The sequence below is a fragment of the Montipora capricornis genome, chromosome 14 (assembly GCF_036669925.1).
Source record: "Montipora capricornis isolate CH-2021 chromosome 14, ASM3666992v2, whole genome shotgun sequence".
In the NCBI taxonomy this organism is placed as follows: Eukaryota; Metazoa; Cnidaria; class Anthozoa; order Scleractinia; family Acroporidae; genus Montipora; species Montipora capricornis.
The window spans coordinates 4564033-4585852 of NC_090896.1; the positions used below are offsets into that span (position 1 = coordinate 4564033).

General features: G+C 38.8%; 5 protein-coding genes and 1 long non-coding RNA gene across 7 annotated transcripts in view; 4 read left to right on the top strand and 2 right to left on the bottom strand.

Annotated features, from left to right (window-relative positions):
- Window positions 1–487: 487 nt before the first annotated feature.
- Window positions 488–2973, bottom strand: LOC138032257 (progestin and adipoQ receptor family member 4-like). The gene is made up of 2 exons (XM_068879896.1): window positions 2718–2973; window positions 488–1428 (listed from the first exon to the last, which is right to left on the bottom strand). The coding sequence occupies exons 1-2, from the start codon at window positions 2947–2949 to the stop codon at window positions 773–775; spliced, it is 888 nt and encodes a 295-aa protein (XP_068735997.1). The 5' UTR covers window positions 2950–2973; the 3' UTR covers window positions 488–772.
- Window positions 2974–3097: 124 nt separating this feature from the next.
- LOC138032260 (uncharacterized) lies at window positions 3098–5771 on the top strand. Its single transcript, XR_011128315.1, has 3 exons — window positions 3098–3147; window positions 5201–5291; window positions 5606–5771. It is a non-coding gene; the product is annotated as an uncharacterized lncRNA (long non-coding RNA).
- A 3775-nt stretch (window positions 5772–9546) lies between these two features.
- LOC138033608 (COX assembly mitochondrial protein homolog) lies at window positions 9547–13287 on the top strand. Of its 2 annotated transcripts, XM_068881400.1 has the most exons (4): window positions 9559–9744; window positions 9846–9936; window positions 11731–11879; window positions 13165–13287. In XM_068881400.1, exons 1-3 carry the CDS (start codon window positions 9579–9581, stop codon window positions 11858–11860), a joined length of 387 nt encoding a protein of 128 aa, XP_068737501.1. In that variant the 5' UTR covers window positions 9559–9578; the 3' UTR covers window positions 11861–11879; window positions 13165–13287. The 2 variants fall into 2 exon arrangements, with proteins under 2 accessions (XP_068737500.1, XP_068737501.1); XM_068881399.1 differs by lacking the exon at window positions 13165–13287 and having other exon boundaries at window positions 9547–9744; window positions 11731–12654.
- LOC138033605 (uncharacterized) lies at window positions 13128–15939 on the bottom strand. The gene is made up of 3 exons (XM_068881395.1): window positions 14666–15939; window positions 14176–14316; window positions 13128–13493 (listed from the first exon to the last, which is right to left on the bottom strand). Exons 1-3 carry the CDS (start codon window positions 15222–15224, stop codon window positions 13225–13227), a joined length of 969 nt encoding a protein of 322 aa, XP_068737496.1. The 5' UTR covers window positions 15225–15939; the 3' UTR covers window positions 13128–13224.
- A 526-nt stretch (window positions 15940–16465) lies between these two features.
- LOC138033607 (uncharacterized) overlaps window positions 16466–21820 on the top strand; it is a 7331-nt gene continuing 1976 nt past the window's right edge. The window contains exon 1 of the mRNA XM_068881398.1: window positions 16466–16580. The gene's annotated coding sequence lies outside the window, so the exon portion shown is untranslated. The remainder of the gene's footprint in view (window positions 16581–21820) is intronic.
- The window catches only part of LOC138033606 (uncharacterized), a 12100-nt gene continuing 11187 nt past the window's right edge, over window positions 20908–21820 (top strand). The window contains exon 1 of the mRNA XM_068881397.1: window positions 20908–21063. Coding sequence (XP_068737498.1) covers window positions 21007–21063 — 57 coding nt within the window. The 5' untranslated portion in view covers window positions 20908–21006. The remainder of the gene's footprint in view (window positions 21064–21820) is intronic.

The window sequence follows — 21820 nt, forward strand, 5'->3', positions numbered from 1 at the left end:
GGAAGTACGGCGTTTGCAAGCTTATTAAAACAAACAAAGGTAATTACTTGATGACGTCAATTGCCGACCAAGCTACTTCAATTCCGCTGAGCATGACCCGCCAAAGTGTTCAGTGAGAGAGAAATTCTTATGTGATGTTGGGGAGTAGGGTGGGGCTGCAATGGTTGCCTGAATTTCAGCTGCTTCCTTCTGTGATGTGGAGGGAGATATTAACCGGAAGTGTCGCTTTGCATGACATCCAAGAACGTGAACGATAAAAAATCGTGTCAAATTGATTAATTTTATCGTTTTAGTGTCGATAAACATAGAAAATTTTAACAAACAGGCAAGCTGGCTTTGTCGAACGATCAAAAGCAAAAATGGGATGGGTTTGGGTGATTTCCACCATTTACAGCTTTTGAGAGAGACTCTAATAAATTTTCAGGATGGAAATGTGTTGAAGTTTTGAATTAATGGGCACATTAAAGAAAGAATAGAACAGGGGTGGTTGTGGTTAAATTTGCTGCCATATATTTAATCCATACTACAAAAACCACCGAACCGTCGAATGGGCCAGAATTACTAAGTTACTGTCCCGCCCACTTTCGCTTGTAAACTTCAATTCTTGAAAGGTGTTGTGTTTTTCATTTTGTTAAACTCAGGTCAATTAAACTTGTCTTGTTGGTGTAAATGGGGTATAAATCAATGCGACATAACTCCCTACTTGTCTTCCATTTCCAGTTATGGGATATACTGTCTTCTGTCTACTGATTTTGCTCATTTTAACCAGACTTTACACACAAACTGTCTTGTGCATCCATTCAAAATCTCTAACTGATCCGATATGCAAGCTGACAACACTAAAAACTGTTAGGACATGCATAATCTGATGACTGTTGCCGATGATGTCACATTTCCCTGGAAACCATCTTTCTGGTATCCTAGCAACATTGATAGCACCGCCGATGAAGGCAGTTAAGTCCATAGACAAATAGAATGGCACAGCACTAAGACTACAATTCCAATTGAATGCAAAAAGTGATAGCCTGACTGCAACGAAGAAATACCTCATTATGCCGAACACCATCAGAGGTTCAAATCTCTCCTTTGCGCTATTGGCTAACAGAATAAAGTAAACCGATACAAGTGAGACAACCATGTAAAATGTTAATGACAGAGTCTGCCAAAAAGGAAGGCAGTAAAATGTTGATCGTATTCCACACAGGCCACCAAATGCATTTATAGCCCAAACGCCACAGACGTCAAAGGTCAGAAGCTTGTTATAAGCACAAAGTCCACTTTTGTGACACAAAAATAAATGATAAATTGGACTTGCAAAGAATGGAGCGAAACAGGCAAAGAAGTGGAACAGAAACCACATAGGATTGGCCAGACAAGCTGAAGTCGCAGTTAAGGGAACAAAAACCATAAAAAACGCACATGGAATCCCTGAAAAACAAAAACAAACAACAACAGTGATGATGATGGTGAGAATTTGTGGGTTGACTTTTTTGGGTGCATAGAATTTGCTTTTTGTGTTACTTTTTCCAGACCAGCCACGCCCTTAATCCATTGACTCTAATGAACCACCCCTCAATGATGAGTAAAATTGTCTGGCATTTATATACACTCAGAGTAAACTCTATCAAGTCTCCACTTCTAGGAGTCAATGGGTTTAAGGGGACATAGTTTTCTAGTGGACAACAATAATAATAATAATAATAATAATAATAATAATAATAATAATAATAATAATAATAATAATAATAATAATTAGCAGTGCTTATCACCCTTACTTGCACTATTGAGGATTGAATTAGGAAGGGTGGCTCACGATATCGGGCTGAAAGCATACAAAGGCGCCTCTGGCTGCTGCTATATAGTCCATGTTGATGTCAGAGCACAGCACCACAGCTTGATGTTTATTAGCTGTGAGTTGATTTTGATGAGGGAGGAAAACCGGAGTACCCGGAGAAAAACCCTCGAGTCAGGTTGAGATCGACTGGAACTCAGCCCACATGCAAGCCGTGGCCAGTGGCCAGAGTTGAACCCCGGCTAGCAGTGGTGGGAGGCTCGATAGATAACCACTAAGCCATCCTGACTCCCAAGGATGTAGAGATGTTGTGATTCAACATGGCAGCTGAACAAAATGATATCGCTTCTCTTGTCACCAAGGTTCTCGCACGCCTGATGACGCAGGCTCCGTTGACAATAGTCACAGAGGAGTCCTGGATACTAGACGGGATTCGATTAGAATATGTCATGCATGGACACGTCTGAAAATTCATGAATCCTTAACGAAAAAGTTGCTGAATCAAAAATATCTGGATACTTGTGGATGGAGCCTTAGCCACATTGCTTCATTGGTCAATAAAATTAATGAATATTTAATTAGAATAGCGTTATTTCTTTGCAATTGTTAATACAAACATTGACGTCACATTTAGAACTTTTGATATTGAAATTTGCCGACCAGTCGGAACAAAATAACTTCAACAGCCAATTAGGCTCTGGTTGGCATATAAAAAAGGGGGACGTCCAACCTCGCTCCCAGGTGTCTTTGTCAACGAAAATGGCGACCCTGGGAACGAGGTTGGGATGACGTCAAGAGAAACATTGTTTGCTTACAGTTTTCCAAGGGGTCTGTGATCTAAAAGACTACATTAATTTTATTTTCTCTAGCCTTAAGGAGATTAAACATAACTGAGCTTGAATACTCCAAAATTTTAAGAACTTACCGTGTGAATAAATGTTGAAGCTTTCGTTGTGGATGTAAAACAAACTCTCCAAGCACTGTCTAGTGGTCAGATGATAGCGGTATCCATCGAGAACAAATTTGTTGAATTGCAGCCACGGAGGACATGATTCCAGACGAAATAGCTGAGGACTTTGAAGCTTTTTCTTTTCCGAAAGCTTGTTATCGTCAAAAGAGTCTATATGGTCGTTTTTTTCGAGCTCCATTCCAAACATTTTAAACAGTTACATTTTATACAAAAAAACGTCTTCGTCACAAGGACTCCTCGGTTTGGTGGTGTACTCCAGCATGATGGGTAAAATTTAACATGGCCGCTGTGAAAATAGATGATTTGAGCGAAGCGGAGAGAGATGCCGTAATTTCTAGCTTGATGAACGAGGAGGCCAAACTTTTCTGTGATTCTCTGGTTAAAGGTTCGTTATTTTGTCATCTTTTCTTGGTAGTTTCCGATCCCAAGTCTTAAATCATTCAAAGTGTCTAAATACCCAGCACCCGGTCTTCGGATTAGACTAAATGCCAGTCAAAACCTTTTTATGTGTTTTGCACAAAAAGCTCTCCAATTAGCCTGACTAGCATTCCGGTAAGCCTAAACAGCACTCCGGTTAGCCTGAAAAGCGCTTCGATCGGTTACCTCTGCACCAGTCAAAGTAAATTCCCCACCCCGCCACCACCAACCTGGGCCATAGCGGGGAATTGAAATTTGCAGTCTGTGAAACAGAAAAAGTAGCCCTCCCTCCGGGAAAATATTTTTTGGTTCAATGTTCCTGCCCTCAGGAGCTTGTGAGAACAAAGGACGTCGACATATTACAGTGCGACGCGCCTTGCCACCTAACAGAGTTTTTTTAATACAATTATTGTCGGCCAGTCAGGATGTGTGAATTTGATTGACATTCATGCCTCCTTGCAAAGTTGGCACCGTTGTAAGTTGAACACTGTTGCACGGGTTGTTGAGTTGATGTATTCACATGTAATTGCCAAATGTGAAAGTTTGTTGGGTGGCTATGGTAAGGCGCGTTGCACTGTAAGGGGTGACGAATGGTAAAATCCAAGACTCGCTAAGTCTGACCAGTGTTTGCAAATCCAAGACTGAGACCAAAACATGCAAGACTTCACACCAAAATAAATGCAATATAAACGAGACTTCTAGACTCTTCTTAAAGGCTGTTGCGATTTCGATGATATGATGGCCTAGCGTGCATTTAAACAAATATAGTGTCCGCTGGGACCTTCATTTTCTCTATGAAGTTAATGTAGTCGATACTGAGTAATTTTGAGACACAACTTCTTTTGCTGTGGTATTAAGTTTTTTTTTTCAATTCCCTCAAAGTGACATCGTAGCTCATTCAAGATGCCAAGTAGCCTATTAAGCAAATTTCTTGTGCACATGACTGATTCTCAAAGTTAGAATACTTAAAAAAAATTTTATATATTCCTCCCATTGAATCCAAAGAGTGAGACTTAATTAGTAGATTTTACTCCTTCTTTCTCCCACCCCCCCCCCCCCACCCTTCCTCAATTGCTACAAAATCAAAGGAAAAGTTACATAGCAGTAATAGGGACTTTAAGCAAATCGCTACAGCTGGCGCTAATACGGCTGCCGGAAATAAATTTCCCCCAAAATGAGACACTGCGCATGTACGTCGGTTGCATCCAGCCGTAGTCTGAAATCTGACTACGTGAGTCGGGATGTTTTGCCGTAGCGGCTACTACGTAGGGTTTATTTTGCTTCTCTGGCCCTTTTCAACGGACAGCACGGCATTTTAAGAATTCCATTGGATACTATATCCTTTAAAGTCAATTTAAGTGAAAGATTGTGCCAAGGTTGCCTCTCATAAGCTTGCAATTCCGTATTATGAATTTACGATAAGTTTTGGCAAACGTATAATTTGGAATGGCGAAGTGAGTGAAGTGAAATATTCATGTTTAGCACAAGGTTGTTTTTCTTCTGTTAAGTTTTCTTTGAAGATTTAGTGAAGGTTTTTAAATCTGGATACTATACGATGCTATTTTCCTTCTTTGAGTATTGATATATTTGTCTTTTTCACTCGATATTCTTTGAGATATTTGTCTCTGAAATGATATATTTCATCCATCAAATTGTTGTTATTGTACAAAGTGTATGCCATTCGCTTTTGCTCAGAAATAATCTATTCGTCGTAGCAAGGCGAACAATGGCCATCGTCCTTTGAGTGAAGCCATTTGGCCGTGAGAAACTAAATAAAAGTGATTTTAAACTCCTAGCTTAGCCCATGTTTTTTTATATTTTGCTTTGCTAATTTAAAATTTAGCACACCACCGCGCCGTACTCTCCCCAGACCTTTTCAGGCACGGTAGCCGTAGTAGCACCAGCCGTAGTGATTTGCTTAAACTCCCTATTCAGTCTGTAGTTGTGCTCTTGTAGAAATCTGTGGTGAGTTATTCAAAGTTGCAAGACTAAGGATCTCTCTTTTTACTATTCACACCCAGCTTTTCAAAGATGTGCACAGAACAGAAGTTTTTCCTTGGCTTGGGCCTGCCGCAAAGAACACCACGCAATGAAAAATTGTTTGGAAGGATAGTAAGTCTTGAACAGCAGCTTGAACAGTTGACAAAGAATCCTGAAATAAAAAAAACAGGCTTGGACGGGTTTATGTCCACTTCATGATCGCTCTCACTGAGAAAATTCTGGTTCTTTCGCACCTGCCGGAATGAAGAGACTACTTTAAAACAGAATGTCCCATTTTTTTTTGTTGTAATTTTCCAAAAATTCGTCAATGAAACCATTGACCTTCCTCGGAGAATTTTCAGAATTTTGGCTAAATGGAAAGCACTGCTAATATTAATTTTGTCCATGTAAATCTCAAAGCTAGTCTTGATTTCTTCTTTTTGTAGCCACAGAAGAACAGATTTTAATATATGGAAACAGGAATACTTGAGAAGAATTAATTCTGTTCATGCCAAGCCTGACTTTGACTTTGTAAAGGAAGAAAATCATCTGCATCAGAGCGTTTGAACTGGTCACTCAGGGAATTATTAAATCAAGCAAGAGAGTGCTGTATCAGTTTGTGTTTGCCTGATGAGATGAAGTCCCCTAGAAGTCTGCTTTAAGGGGTGTTTTGCAAGTGTGGCTTCGTTATTGATCCTTCAGCACCAACAGAGTTTGCCAATCATCCAGTCATTTTGCTGAGAGCAAAGAAATAGCCTAAGGCCAGTTTCCCACTTGTGGGTTCTCTAATGTCAGCTTGTACTATTCAGCATACAGTTATTGTCCTCATGCAAGAAAAGAATGTTTACAACCATAAAGGTAGTGCTTTCTCCACAATCAACTGAAGACTAAGAGTGATGGGTGGAATTCAATACCATTTGTACCGAAGGCCATCAAAAATGTAACTGGGCAGAAAATGGGAAAGAGAGCTGTCAGTACTTTTCCATCAGGCAAATTCCAAGTGAAGATCGGACCGTGCTTTCCTCTTCTCTGTTATTATTGTTTTCTTTCATTCCACCCTACATGTATGTCCCTACAATGATGGGAAAAATTACTTGTTTTCTACATTCCTCTCCAACATTGACATTGCAGGGAACAGCAATGACTATTATTGAGATGGTTTCTACTGTTTTGTCAACCACAGTCATAATGATGTCTTGGCGATTTTGGTGAATAACGTGACCTTTGAATACTGTATGTTCATGTCCCACAAGAGATTGCAGTTCTCATTCTCGAGAAGTGGCACAACCTGATGCTGCCATTAATACTTAGACCTTTCGAGTTTGTACTCTCCTCAGGATACCCAATTGATCCAGCACAGTGTAACTTGGTTGTGGTGCTCTAAGTAATCACTGTTAGCCAAGACATCACATCAACCAAGGATGATTGCCACTATGGGAGTCACAAGTCACAGTGACAGTGCTTGATTTTAGCTTGGATACTACTTGTGATATCATCATTATCATTTGTTTATTTATTAATTTGTTTTAACTAGCCACAAACTTAGTTTGAGGGAGGAAACATGGTAGCGCTCGCTGTCTTTTTCTCAGGTATTTGTTGGTGTATGGGGTGTGTGGCTTAAGCTAGTAGCAACGGTCACTGTAAACAAAACGTAGAGCCGTGATATGTTGTTCGTCACTTCAGCCATGCTTGTGCACCAAACCAAAGAATTCGGGGTGTTCGTGAATGCTATACTCTGAGAAATTAACTCTATTTTTATGCAAATATTGCAAATTCTGTCTCTTTTCTAATACTGTGGGAGGCACGGTGGCCTCATGGTCAGTGTGCTCGACTCCGGATTGAGTGGTCCAGGTTCGAGTCCTAGCCGGGGACATTGAGTTGTGTTCTTGGGCAAGACACTTTACTCTCACAGTGCCTCTCTCCACCCAGGTGTATAAATGGGTACCGTTGAACTTAATGCTGGGGTAACCCTGCGATGGACTAGCATCCCATCCAGGGGCGAGTAGAAATACTCCTACTCCTTTCTTGCTACAGAAACCGGAGATAAGCACTGGCCTGCTGGGCCTTCTAGGTTCGTAGCAGACTTTACTTTACCTTTCTAATACTGTACGTGATAAGCGTCTGTAAATAACAGGCAATCAAACAAGTTCCTTTGATTTTTGGCAAAGCGCAAATTTCACGCTGATGTTTGCCATTTGCGCGTGTACTAAATGCTTTAACTCTCTCATTCCCATGATCGAAACGTTCATTCTCTTAAACTAGTACCATGCATTCCTTTGTTGGGTAGTCATGAGAACTTGGTGTTATATTAAGATCACACCTTTAACATCCCGCAAAATTACAAGTGAAGTGTTGTGGGGCCTTTGCTTTATAGTCCTTATCCTAGAAAACCATTATTTTGAAGATGGAATTACAAATGCAGCAGTTTTCTTCTTGGTTATTTAAAGGCCCTGGGTGTTGATCCGGCCGGGGTTCAAAACCGTCTCCAGTGCACTCCCGACTGAGCCATCTGGTATCTGCACCATGTGGCATCCATAATTATTACTTTATAGAAAAGGCCAGACGGCACCAAACCGCGAACTCCATGTCCTATTCTTTGCGAGCAGTATGTGGGTTCATAGGTTTACAGGAGAAGACCTGAAAGTTGAACCATTTGCAGATGGGATTTCACCACCACTAGTCGCTTTATCAATATTTATTTAGGTAAAATTAAATATTCTTATTCAGGAAAATTTCCTCATCAGAGAGAAGATGTCATTGGAAAGATTACATTTTGTATTTGGTTATTTCAACTCCCAGTGGGTTGGTCCTGGTATTAAACCTTGAATAGCTCTTTTCTAAATGATATTTTTTAATAGATGTTCTTAAATAGTTAATGTACTTTTTTTTTCTACAAATGCACGTTTGAACGAGTTTTTGTTAATTCTTAGGTGTTTACGTGTATAAATTACTCGCTCGCTCACTCAACGACATCAATTAAGCAGTTAAAACATTTTTAAAGTTAGAAAATAATGTAGAATAATTAACTGCGTTATAATACATTGAAGTACATCAAATTGATAATATTGTAATTTATAACCTACCGTAACATTGTCCATAATAAAAAGAAATTCGACGTTTGGATCATAGTCAAATACTACGATAATAACAGCAACAACAGTGAGACCCTAGTAGGGGTTATCTGGATACGGGATATATGGGCACAAAATTATAGGGATACGGGATACATATTTGGGGTTAAATTAACTGGATACGGGATATCCCAGGCTACCAAGCATCACACTTGTCATTTTTTTAAAAAAGAATAAAATAGGTTCGTTGGTCGATATAGACGGCACAAAAAGTGAAAATAACACTTACAAATGCGATTATTTGAATTTTCTCTTGAAATGTTCTGTATCTGTCAATATCGGCAAACAACCACGAACAAATGTTTTGCAAACCAAACAGATTGCGCACAATGATGTCATCAGTAGTAACTGGCATTATGGGGATACAAACCACAGGGATTAACGGGATAGGGGAAATTTGGAGCAATAATTAACGCGATAGTCAGACCTCTGCTGTATTCTTGTGTCGTCTTAGAACATTGAAAACACGGACTTCCCGAAACTGTAAAATAAGCTCTAAAAGGCACAAGAATACAGCAGAGGTGAGTCATTTTGATTCATTTTATTGAATGAACGTTAAATTGAGCATTTTTTAGGCTTTATAATCGACAGTATTTTATTTCCCATACAAAGTCTTATAACGCGTTTAGATTCTCAACGGCTGTTTGTAGTGACTTGAGCTTGGGCTGCCTATGCTTGGACAAATATATGAAGGGGTAGTTTCTAAAGAAACTGTGGTGCTGCGTCGGTGGGGAAGTAGTATACAAAAATTTGGTTTTATCAACGGAGTAGATAATGTAAATTGGCCACCGTACAGAGATTCTAAAAGCTAACGTTTCGAGCGTTAGCCCTTCGTCAGAGCGAATCCAGATCGAATCCCATTCGCTCTGACGAAGGGCTAACGTTCGAAACGTCAGCTTTTAGAATCTCTGTACGGTGGCCAATTTACATTATCAACTCCGTTGATAAAACCAAATTTTTGGACAAATATAAATTGACTTCTTAACTATAGTCTATTAGAAGGTAATGTGAAGTGCCAGTTTTCTACCCATATAGACCATATGAGCGTCACCCCGACTAATGGAAATGGGCCCGCACAAGGATAGAGAAAAAACTCTGACCAGGGTGGAAATTGAACCGGCGACCTTTGGGTTAGATCAACGCTGTTCTTCCTACTGGAGCGGGTTGTGGGCTTGAAGACCTCAACTTCCGTCACGACAATGAATTGTATTTAATTATTTGACCGCTGGTAAAGAGAACGGCGGCTCTTACTAAACAATTTCGCAGAGACTGATGGTAAATTTTTAAAATGGCGGCTACAAATTCGGAAGAACCAGATGAATATTCACGCGATATTTCCTCAAGAATTTCTCCTTGGGCGCGCGGAGATCATTTAAGATATGTTGAAACAGAAGTTCTTATACCTAAGATTGTCAGGGAAAGAGCAATGGTGAATTGCAATGATCTTGTGAAAGGTACGTCACTCGTTCACTCTTGTACGTGATGTCATATGCAATTTTGAACTCAATACATAACAGTCTGGTATTCCTTCTTTTCTTTTTTTTTTTTTAATCAGCTTTTTCACAGTGTGCAAAAGGTAGGACGGTTTCTGTAGTCTGGGCCTGTCGCAAAGAAAATCAAGCGATGAAAGATTGCCTAACGAGCTAGTAAGTATTGAGCCATTCAATTTATCATGCGCACCCTCCCCTATTGAATTTGATTGGCAAACCTTCAAGCCTGCCTTAATTTTAAACAAGTTGCACCCGACTTACTGTACTTGTCAAGTGCAAAATAAATGCAAATGCAAATGCATTGTTTATAGAGGGAAAGCACTTACATGTACATATGGCGATCAAGCTAGTTCACAGGCAGCCACTTTTAATAAACTGGAAAAAGACAATTCAAACTTAACAGAAATATGATTAAGAATGCCAACTGCCAGGAGGCAACCAGTTGGCCTTTTGTGTGTGGTAGTGTGGTAGAGTTGAATCCAGGACAACCGGAAACAAGTCTAAACCAGAGGTAAGAATGGGATTTGAACCGGTCAGTGTAAAACGCAGACTGAGGTTATAACGTAACTGTTGAAAAAGCCCAAACCCATTAGAAATGCTAACAGTCAAGCCTAAACATTGTTTTAGGCCTAATTAGGTCTAAGGTTAGCATTTCTATGGGGTTTGGGCTTTTTCAACAGTTACATTATAACCTCAGTCTGCATTTTACCCCTGGTCTGCAGTCTGCAGTTTGCGTTTTACACTGACCAGATTTAAACCTGGGCAACCGCATGCAAACCTAACACACAAACCACTGGACTTTGTCGCCTGTCAGATTGAATTTCTATCGTCAATGTCCAATAGTATTTTATTTATTTGATGCAGCTGAGGATTTCAAGTCTTTTCAATATCTGTAGCTTTTACAAAACATTGTCAGATAGAAAAATGCATTTAGGCATTAGCAGAGCTGGAAATAACAGTCGGTCATCGGACATTGTCCGACCAAATATTGAGTATGTCCGGCCAATTTCACATTTTGATCGGACATTATGTCCGAACATTTCACTGCCACAATTGACTTCTTCTCCAAGATGTAGTCTGTCTGTGAAACTTGCTTAGATAGATTGTTTGCGCTATATTTGAAAAGTATCTCATAAAGCGGAGGTGTTCCATATAAATCGCCCTATAACGCACTGCGTGCATTGCGATATGTTGGCCGCATTTCATATATGTACCGGCGTAAGTCTCGCAAGGTAACGCCCTTCACAACGGCAAAGACATATCAGTTTGCTATAAAGGACTGATTTCAAACAAAAAATACTTCAGAAGAGAGTTTCAGCTCAGTATGATGAAGAAAACTGTGTTATGAAGTACAGTAGTCATGGTAGTAAAAGTCATCTAGTTAATCATAACTGTTAATTAAAGAAAAAATATAATTGCAGTTTTGAATGCTTGGTATTGAAAATCATTAAATTCTTACAAATGATGCTAATTAATGTCCGGTCAAATTGATAAGATGTCCGACCAAAATGAAGATTTGAAAGGACATGTGTCCTGTTAAAGGAGAAAAATTATTTCCAGCCCTGCATTAGATGCCTAAACTTAAACTCAGGCTTCACAGGCACACAGTAAGAACTGTCAGATATTCAAGCTGGATCACCACATGATTACAGCACCAAACAGAGTGCATTTTAATAATTGCAGGGGGTTTCCAAATGGACAACTTGGCAACCAAGGATTTATCAGGGCAACCAAATTCATGGGTTTGGTTGCCTGGGTTGTTTTTTTTTTTTCATTTCGTGCACTGAATATGCAGATATATTTTTTATTATCATTACCATCATTATTAATTATTGTTTTTTTTATTGTTGTTGGGATGTTTAAAATAAGGTGTTCTCTACCTAACATTCACCTCACATAGAGGCCAGTAACTAACTAATTGCTTTCCTTAATGTCCTTTATTTTTTTTAGTTATCAAAACAAAGACTTCTTTGAAGAATGCAAACAAGAGTATTTAAAGAAGAGGGAAGATTTTCAAAAGGACTATGTTCAGTCTGGCGAGACAAAAGAAATGAAGAAAAAAGATTCTGTAATATTGTGACAAGTTGTTAATAATTTAGGTATGCAAGTATACTGATACAGAATGATACAAAATAATCTTTGTCCCAAAAAAGATGCAAAATGGTCAGTAGAAGTCATTTAATAATCGTTGGATTATTTTATGCTTTGTAAGATGTGCTTTATCTTGTGGAAGCTGCATTAAGTAAGCTGTTTATGCAAAGAGGTATCAGGAATGCAGTTTTGTTTTTCTTGCTTTTGATGGGCCTAGTATAATGAATGTGGAGGACAGGATGATAGCAATTTCTCGGCAAAATAAAATAAATAAACCAAGTAATTATCTGTAAAGCACTCTGAACTCAAATACTCATACATATGCCATACTCCAAAATTGTTATCATTTTAATATTAACTATTATTATTATTATTATTATTATTATTATTATTATTATTATTATTATTATTATTATTATTATTATTATTATTATTATTATTATTAATAAGCTTGTGTTGCCTTGTTCTAAAACTGGAAATTTCAAACTGTACTTTGCCTTAAGCAAGGCAAAAAATTATGACTAATTTAGAAAAGGTTATGGAGCAGTTTGTTAAGAAACTGCAGAGCTTGGTCAGTACGTGTTTGTTATTTTGTAGCATGAAATTTGGTATTATCAACTGGGTTGATAAAGAGTAAACTAAAGTTAGCTAGATAGATGTAATCTTAATGCGTCAGTAAAGGAAGTTCTAGCTCTCTGTAAAAAAAAAAAAAAAACAAGACCCAACCCATTGACTCCTGAACTGCTTCTCATTGACGATTAAAATCATCTGGTATTTAGCGTCTCACTCCTAGAAGTTAATGGATTAAAGGGGACATAGTTTTTTAGTAGATGTAGAGGTTTGCTAACCCATTGACAAGGCCATATTCAATGTATGAATATTCACACCTGGCTACAAGGCTTTATGGTCAAATCTGTTTGTTATTTTGTTTAGAAATCTTACTTGAGACTTGGGAGAGAAAGAAAACAGAACTGAGCCATGAAATTTGACCATAAAGCCTCCTAGCCATGCCTGAATATTGATACAGCAACTCGGCCTATTCTGAACTGCCCCACATCGACTAGTAAAAAGTCACACTCCTTTGGAGTCAAGGTGTTAAATGAATGAAAGGATTCGTGATCAAATAAGGTAACCATTTTCAAACAAAGTTTGAACTTTGAGGAGAAACAATGACCAAGAAAGTTATTCTTAGACTAGTTGAAGTTTTGAACCAACTTCTGCAAAGTAGATGGGCCCAATAGAAAGAGACAAGTGTCAATTAATTATCGTTATTAATACTAATTATTGTTACAGGAGAAATGATGGTAAAGGATGAGCTTGATGCCCTGGGATCTTTTTTGTTTACATTGTGTGTCAATCAATCTCTTGGTCATCATCTTTGTGCCTTATTTCAAAAAAGTTCAAAACATTGTGTACGATTGATGTTAAAAGCTTGTCTGGTTCTTTAGTCTCATCATAGGACGCAGTGTCTGTGTTTGACTCTGTAAATCCAGTGTGATCTCTCACATAGTTCCGTAACATGGCCAATGGAATTGGCAAAGGGAACCACAAATGATAAAGCCTCAAAGATGTGCCGTGAGTCTTAATGAAAAGTCGTCTTGAAGAAGTAGATAAGGCAGCACCTGAAAATTGTATCATGATGAATGTAAATGATAAGTAAGAAACCTTTTAATTTAAAATCCTAACAAATTCTTTGATGGCACGTGACATCACAGTGGCCATGTTAGTGAAAAGTACAATAGCGAGAAAGTCTTTTTGGGAATTTGACTCTATTATTATGCAAAACTTGAGCTACATTTTTCTACTGTTTTGGCACCAACAAGGCCGTCTTATCACACGAGTGCATCAAAGAATTCAAACAAGCTGGTTTGAGAATTTCCTTAAATAGCTTTATGAAACCCCAATTCCTAGTTCCCAAAATTATTTTATTTCAAGTCCCCTGATTCTTTTAACACTTTCTGTCTTCTATAATTCCATGACTTTTCCAAAACTTTCAAGGACTATATAAGACAAAATCCATGACCTAGGAAACCTGTTATGTACATGATCCACAAAATGAAATGGAGTGCTCTCTAAAACAGTGTACAAATAGACAAGTTGCAGTGCAATTTAACAAAAATTGAGAGAATGATTTTATCTTGTTTTAGCATAGATCTTATTATCCAGGATTTTTCATGACTTGCACTAATTTTCCACAGTTTCCAGACATGGATTTTTCAATATTGGAAATCCATGACTTTCCAGGATTGCCACGGTCCGACTATCAATTAACCCTGTTAAAACTTCAAAATATTTCAATCTGACCTTGTTGAAAAGAACAGCTTCTGCACTGTGGATAAAACCTTTGTTCCTGTCCTTCCTTAACAAGCATATTAGGTGGAATGTGATCTCCTACAAATGAAGTTCTCCACCTCTTTCCACAAGAGTGGCAACCATATAGCCTTCCTACCGAAAAAAAAAAAAGTATGCCAAGGAATTAAGTGGAAGAGAAACGAGTGCGGTGCAGTGTGTTTCTTGAATATGGGCCCACACAAGGACAGAGAAAAACTCTGACCAGGGTGGGAATTGACCTTATATCTCAGTCGGTAGAGCAGCGGTGATCTAACCCGAAGGTGGTGGGTTCAATGCCCACCCTGGTCAGAGTTTTTCTCTGTCCTTGTGTGGGCCCATTTCCATCAGTTCGGCTAACGCTCACATGGTTCATATGGAGTAGAAAATTATCACTTCACATTACACTCTAATCAGTTAAGTCTGTTTGTTGAATAGATACACTGTACGTAGTAAAATAGCTCACCCATTACCGCTAGTTTGTTCTTCACTCCGACAGAGGCATAATTCTTTCCTTTTGCTGGTAGAGATCTTCTTGCGAACGCTCCTGGATGGATCAAGCTGCTTGGCAAAACGGATTTAAACCTGCCACGAAGTAATTTGAACACTACTAAACTCGCAACTCCATAGATGGGAACGTCCTTCGAAGACACTACCACAGGCACTGTTCTAATCGGCTGTTTTTCCGCGAACGTTTTCAATGGATTTCGCTTAATTTCTTTCAATAGCGAAACGCTAGAAAGAAAAGCTAAGGAGGCTGAAGAGCCAGCGATTATCGTAGAGATGCTTCCACATAACGAACTGAAAACTCGAAGGTTTGAGGTAATGCGAATTGGACGAAAAATGCCCCGCTGTAGAAATCCCAAACAAAGAGGAAAGGTTATTCCACCAATCACAGTCGATAAAGCAGCATCTGCTAGATGGATTTTTGAACACTTATTCGCTGGATAGATAATGCGATCACGGATTTTATGGAAAGCAACAATTGCTTTTTCAAGCGTTTTTTGAAGAAGTTCGTCCACCATTCTTCCTAATTGGGTACTCAGACTTCCTCTGTCTTTTTTGTTTGGGGCCCAGTCTTCACTGGGAGCGCTCTTCACTGTCACGCAACAAAAAACCGAGAAAACGAAATGTTATAAAAGACTAATACATAAACAACTTCTCAAAGTCTCAAATCTGTGTGGTACACCAATTTTGTTTAGTAATTGGCCGAAACGTCTCCCAAAACTTTTACGAGCTTTGTATGGAGGCGCAATTTTGGTGTGTCAATGTAATAATTAAACCACAAAGGTCGAATAGGCCTTTTGCAACAAACTAGGATCACATGGTACAAAATCCGCCGTGCTGGAAGGCAAGCTTATTATTATTCCCCCACTGGGACATTAAAACAGAGAAACCTGAACCAGTCAAGCTTGACTTGCCTTTGTTTTAATGTCCCAGTGGGGGAATAATAATGAGCTTGCCCTCCAGCATGGCGGATTTTGTACCATGTGATCGTTTGTTTCAAAAGGCCTATTCGCTTTGCCATGAAAACGCGGTCTTTTCACTAATGAACTGGTACACATAAACATTAACACAATCTCTTCAGACTTGAACCATTGCAACTGATGAAAGTAGCTGCTTTTTTTATTTTTTATTTTATTTAAAATTAACTGTAAATAGTTACTAGAGGTTAACTCGAAAACCTTACGGCTCCTTTAACCTCTAGGCTCCATTTACCTAAACTACGTAAAAAATCCTTTTTAATTAGTCTAAGTTTGAGATAATAAATGTTGTTGTTGAAAGGCCTTTTTTTTTCCCAACCAAACAGCCACTATCTTGGTGTCACGCAAAGGGGAAATTCGGAAATTAAAAATACAATATTTTCAAAACGAACGACGCTGCGGTTCTAAAAACTTGTGAAAAGATTTTAATCCAGATTATCTTTAAGGTAATGCAGTTCAATAATTTTCAAGTGGCGAATGGACTACATTTTCCGGTTGATCGCTCGAAACCAATCACATCGTCGACCAGTAGTATGCGGGACGGGATTTTCCGGTTGTTCCGGATGTTCAGGACCACTTCGCGAGGCATACCCACAACCATTTTATTATGTAGATACTCATAAAATACTAAGATTTTCCTTTTTACTCTGAAAAATTATATATTTTCATCGCGCAGTGGAGATCACGTGATGACATATGTCTCGTCATTATAATTAAAACGACTAGCCAATAAAAAGCGAGCTTCCCCGTCATTGTAAGATACCTTTATGCTGTAGTGTTTTCACGTGACGTCACGGTCGCCATGTTGGTGTCCCCAACTAATCCTCTGGGATTCGAGCTCTATTATCACGCAAACGCTTTCTTTTGTTTCGGTGGAAAAACAAGCCTGCTGATCACGTGAGTGAAAACACTCTATTTAATTGTTCTCCACAACATTAACATGTTTATGGCTCAATATTTGTTGTTCATTACTTTCATATCTTGTTTCATTGAACACAAAATCCGTGTTTTAGCGGTTGGTGATCACTTTTTCGTCATTCCCAAAATGAATAAAGCAAGTTGTTTTTAGTCTGGGCATTTCATCAGTATCTATATAATAAACAGAGCATTACATGGCAGCTGGGGGATACGAATTTTATCTTCTCGGGCTTACAGCATCGCGCACTTGTTCACGCTACATCAGCACTCGAAGATAAAAAAAACATCGTACTAATGATCCCCGCGCGGCCAAGTAATATCCTTTATTTCTCTAAGATTACACCTGATTTAAGAAAATTGTCCTGTTGGACTAGCTATGTTAGACTATTCATTTTTTTTTACCTTTATTCTGCTACTCACAAAAACAGAAAACCAAATGAGAATGAGAACAAGTAAGACTTCGTTACACCGTGATCATCACCCGGGATATGTTCTTAGAATTTTGGTTCATCTCATCCTGAATGTTCTTATACCAAAAAAACTGTGTTGTCGATTGATTTGAACTTTCCCTCTTCCTCAAACAAGATGAAGGGGCAAAGCAGTTCAAGTGTTGAAGGACAAATGCCTTATTAGTATGGAGCATATTTAGTGATTAAAGGAAAAAACTGTCGAATCCTTCTCAGAGCTGATGTGAGTTTTGAAATTAAATTCACCATCCAGAGATACCTGATGTTGATGTATCGAAACCGTTTGCCCACCCCAGCAGTCAGCAATCGAACTGATGTTGAAAAAAATGTTGAGGCAGTGAAAGTTAAAAGAATTATACTGGCAAGGACTCGACCTAACAGCGAAATCTTACGTCTTTGTGTTGTTTTCAAGTATTTTCTTCTGAACCAGGATTTCACGACCTTTAGGTCTTTGTTAAAGACAAGTTTAAGCACAGTACACGAGATGGTATATTTTGATGAATCGATTCTTCTTCAGTAGCTCATCTGTGAGAAGAGACCTTGTCTCTTTGTTTTCCTTGTCTCATTATGGCGGTCTGAACATAGTGCCTCCTAAGACGGTGAGACTAGATAGATTTTACTCTGTCTAACGCCGGCCAGGCGATTTTTCTCGTCAAAGGGGCCGCTTTAGCAGTCCGAAGATGGGTGTCCCCTTTAAATAAATGAAAGTAGGAAGGTTAGTTCTCTCTAGTGAAAAAAAAAACTGTGAACTTCTTTGTTTTGCCGCTCGCTTGTTTTGGTATAATATTCATGTCTTGTGTTTGCCGGGACGTCATCCGTGAATGTCACAGCTTTTTACATATGTGGCACCTTTCTTGTTAAGGCCAGGAGCGTAATGAGATTTGCATTAGCCACTAGACCACAAGTTAATAAACGAATAGCATTTTTTTTCCTTCGACTGATAACAGAGGGACTTAACATCACAATTACTAAAAGATAACGTACGCTTTGGTCGACCTATTACTGCTTATCTGCTGGTGCTGTTTGTTCAAAATGAAATCTTTCACTCACTAACTTCACTAATTATTTGAACAAGCTGTTCGGTTTGGTATTTGAAAACCTTCAATCCGCTGATGGGCACGGCCTGTCCACTACCATTCATCCTTCAACTGACACAAGAGAGACTTAACATCACAATTATTAGGGAGCTTACGCAACGACGACGACGCCAAAGAGAACGTCGTCTAAAAATATTAGAATCCCAATTCGTTCGGAATGGAAATTGTGTATCAACATTGCAGGAATAAAATTAGCATGAATTGTGCGGTTATTTGGGGAGAAAATTAAAAATGTCTCGTCATGTTCTCACGTCCTCTATACAACCTGAAATTTGCATGGTAAATTCACATCGTTGTCAGGACGAGGACGGCAAAGAAATGTACCAAAATGAAAAATGCACGTGCAGGGCGTGCAGAGCTTTTGTTTTTGCTCATTGGAGCTATTGTTTTGTGGCGTTCTCGCAGCCGTCGTCGTCATCGTCGTCGTCGTCCTTGCGTGCTCAAAAGGGAGCTTAAGATCTACGACGACGACGTCGACGAAAACGCCAGAAAACAATGATATCATTGGTTAAAAGAGCATAAATAATCGTGCTGCACGTGCAGCACGGATTTTAGCTCATAATTTTGCGGTTCCCTGCGGGACGACGACGTGAAATCACTAAATTTGAGGTTTTGACGACAACGTGAGCACTCAACAGAGAATCTTTCATTCTCTATTTTCAGTCTGAAAAAACGCTCGTACCAATTTATTTTTAGGATACTTCCAGTCGCCGACATTGTACGACGTGAACAAGATGGAATAACCGCGAAAGACTTTTACTAGAGCAAAGTTCTATTTTGAGGTGACGTTTTCGTCGACGTCGACGTCGCTGTCGTAGATCATAAGCTCCCTAAATTTGGTCACTTCACGTCGTTCTGAGGACGAGAACGGCATAGTAATGTTCCCAAACGTAAAACGCACGTGCAAGACGTCTAGAGCTTTTATTTTTGTTCTTTAGACCAATTGTTTCGTGACGTTCACGTAGCTGTCGTCGTCGTCCTTGCTTAAGGTAATTCCCTTGAAATTATTGTACTATCAAACTTTTTTGGAAACTTTGCATAATTAACATTCATGATATATGAACATTAAAAAAATGCAATAAAAAAATGGGGTCACCGTGATTGTTTAAGCGTCAGCAGGCTCTTAAAATGGGGTATTTTTACTGGTTGCGCGTTAAAAATTCGAATCACCTTCATACAGAATTAAGTCTTCGTTACTTGAAAGATACAAAACTTTATTTTGAAAATAAAGCTTCTTTTATTCACATAAGCAGTATTGCTTCATTTACGCCGTCTTTGATTGCCTGGTTGTGGGAATAGTGCACTCTTTGGGACAGTTCCGTGGTTAGCTTGAAGTCCTCGCCTTGGCCAAAATACACCCAGTACGGAACTGTTTTCCAAAAAAATTCATGTTCTACTATCAAACTTTTTTCCTTCTTGAAATATGTTCTTTATTAGATTGTACTTAGCAAATACCTGAAAAAAAATTCGGGGGTCACCGTGCTCGTTTGAGAGAAAAAGAGCATTTATTTCGCTATCGGGCTTGGTTTAAGGGAAATCTCTTGCGTTTTGTACGCGCACGTGCTCATGTTGAGCACGACAACGGGGACGGCAACGAGAACGTCATCTTAAAACACAAATTCGCGTTATTTTAATCGCTTTGTGACTATTTCAACCTTTTTAATATGACAAGGGTGTGGCAGTTCCTCAAAAAGACACTTGTATGAACGGCACTTAATTTAGGGGAGAATAATGAAAATTTATCCTCAAGTGCTGACTTTCTTGATAACACCTCAAATTTGGCTATTTCACGTTGTAGTTTTGCTGACGACGGCAAAGAAATGAACGAAAGTGAAAAACGCACGTGCAGAGCGTGCAAAGCTATTGTCTCTGTCCACTAAATATGCAAATTTCAGATGTTCTCGTAGCCGTCACCGTTGTCGTTTCTTAAGTTCCCTATTATTAAAAGATTACGCAGGCTTTGGTCGACTTACTTATAAAAATACGGTTTATTTGCTGGCACGGTTTGCTCAAAAGGAAAGCTTTCAATCAATAACTTCATTAACTAGTATTTGAACAAGCTGTGCGGTTTGTGATTTGAAAACCTTCAATCCGCTGGTGGGCAAGGCCCGTTCACTTCCATTCATCCTACCAGGGAGTTTGAAGAAACGACTATGACTACGGTAGCGATGACCACAAAACAATGATATCATTGGCTATAAAAGAGGAAAATAATTCGTGCTGTACGTGCGGCACGCACTAGCACAGACAATTTTGCGGTACTTTGCATAATGTTCAACGACGTGAACTCAACAAAATTGAGGTTTTGACGACAAGTGACCGTGAACCTAAAAATGTGAACTTTTCCTTATCTCTCTTTTACTCTGAAACAGCTTCTCGTTCCAATTTCATTTTAGGATACTTCACTCATCTTGTACGACGTGAACAAAATGGGATGATTGCCTAAGAGTTACAATACTGAAAGTTTATTATTTGAGGTGACGTTGTCGTTGATCTTGAAGTTCCTAATATCAACACCCAAGCCACACCGTACAAAACGTTATGACCAGCGTTTATTCTGATTTGAATTTGTTGAGGAAGTAGGTACAATCAATTAATTGGACACATCATATTACATAATTTAAGGAAACTAAGTAATGCAATAATTACATCATAGTAAAAGATAAACAGTCACAACAAGAAAAATTCTTGTCAGGTTTTTAACAAAAGCACTGGCAGAGTGTTATTAGTGACTCATCCAATTAACCAATTCATTCTTTGGTTGGTTACATCTGCGAGCACATGCAACGCGAACTTGAAATCCAGTGATCCATCGAGAAGCCGACGTGAAATTCCGTCAAAATGCTGAGTTTTACCCTCCTTGCATCGATACTGGCTCTGAGTGGAGTTGTGTCCTCGGTAAGTTGTGTGTAGGGGATTATTGACCAACAAATTAGAGATAACGCAAACCGATGTACACAATATTCAGCTGAATTCGTGTTGTACTGAAAGAGATGTTGTATTTTAACCCCGGTGTATGAAATGAAAATCCTTTTTTGTTTTTTTTAATGGTGTCTCGGGTATCCTCGGAAAAACCCGAGTACTACTTTACAGGAGACGAATCTGCAACCTCGGATGCCAGACCCATAGAAGACTCGTAAATTTCAACTGAATTTTCCAAAATAATTATTCACCAAAAGGAAGTTAATCGTCATAGAAGTAAATGATTTAGTAAATTCGACATAGGCTGAATATCGTAGAAACCGAAAAAAATGGGGAACGAAAAGATTCCGATATCTGCGGCAGCTTGCAGATGAATAGCACCCAAATAAAAGAGCGCACTCTTCTATCCTTCGCCGAGTGTCTCCTTCATTGATTTTTGTAGACGGTTTTTGACTTTGTCTCTTTTTTTCGTTGGTGGTAACATCCACATACCACGGTGACCATAGCAATTTTTATGTATTAGTATTAAACTCACCTATTATTGCTCTCTTTTTACTTCTTTTTCATTAAATACAACAAATCCACAATTGTCATGATAGAAGGGTTGCTGCAAAGTAGTCGTATTAACACATCTTTAATGGAATCAGTGTAACCAGCGCAGGCGAGTGTTTTTAGACGCGATAAAACACGTACTGTGAGTTTTATTCCACAAGAATTATGTTCGTCAGGAGTC

Excerpts from the sequence above, each read along its gene's own strand:
- LOC138033608 (XM_068881399.1), top strand. The coding sequence starts at position 9,579 with ATGGCGGCTACAAATTCGGAAGAACCAGATGAATATTCACGCGATATT. Across the intron at positions 9,745-9,845 it reads TTGCAATGATCTTGTGAAAG|CTTTTTCACAGTGTGCAAAA; the intron begins GTACGTCACTCG and ends TTTTTTAATCAG. Across the intron at positions 9,937-11,730 it reads AAAGATTGCCTAACGAGCTA|TTATCAAAACAAAGACTTCT; the intron begins GTAAGTATTGAG and ends TATTTTTTTTAG.
- LOC138032257 (XM_068879896.1), bottom strand. The coding sequence starts at position 2,949 with ATGTTTGGAATGGAGCTCGAAAAAAACGACCATATAGACTCTTTTGAC. Across the intron at positions 1,429-2,717 it reads CTTCAACATTTATTCACACG|GGATTCCATGTGCGTTTTTT; the intron begins GTAAGTTCTTAA and ends TTTGTTTTTCAG.
- LOC138033605 (XM_068881395.1), bottom strand. The coding sequence starts at position 15,224 with ATGGTGGACGAACTTCTTCAAAAAACGCTTGAAAAAGCAATTGTTGCT. Across the intron at positions 14,317-14,665 it reads GAACAAACTAGCGGTAATGG|GAAGGCTATATGGTTGCCAC; the intron begins GTGAGCTATTTT and ends TTTTTTCGGTAG. Across the intron at positions 13,494-14,175 it reads AAGCTGTTCTTTTCAACAAG|GTGCTGCCTTATCTACTTCT; the intron begins GTCAGATTGAAA and ends TACAATTTTCAG.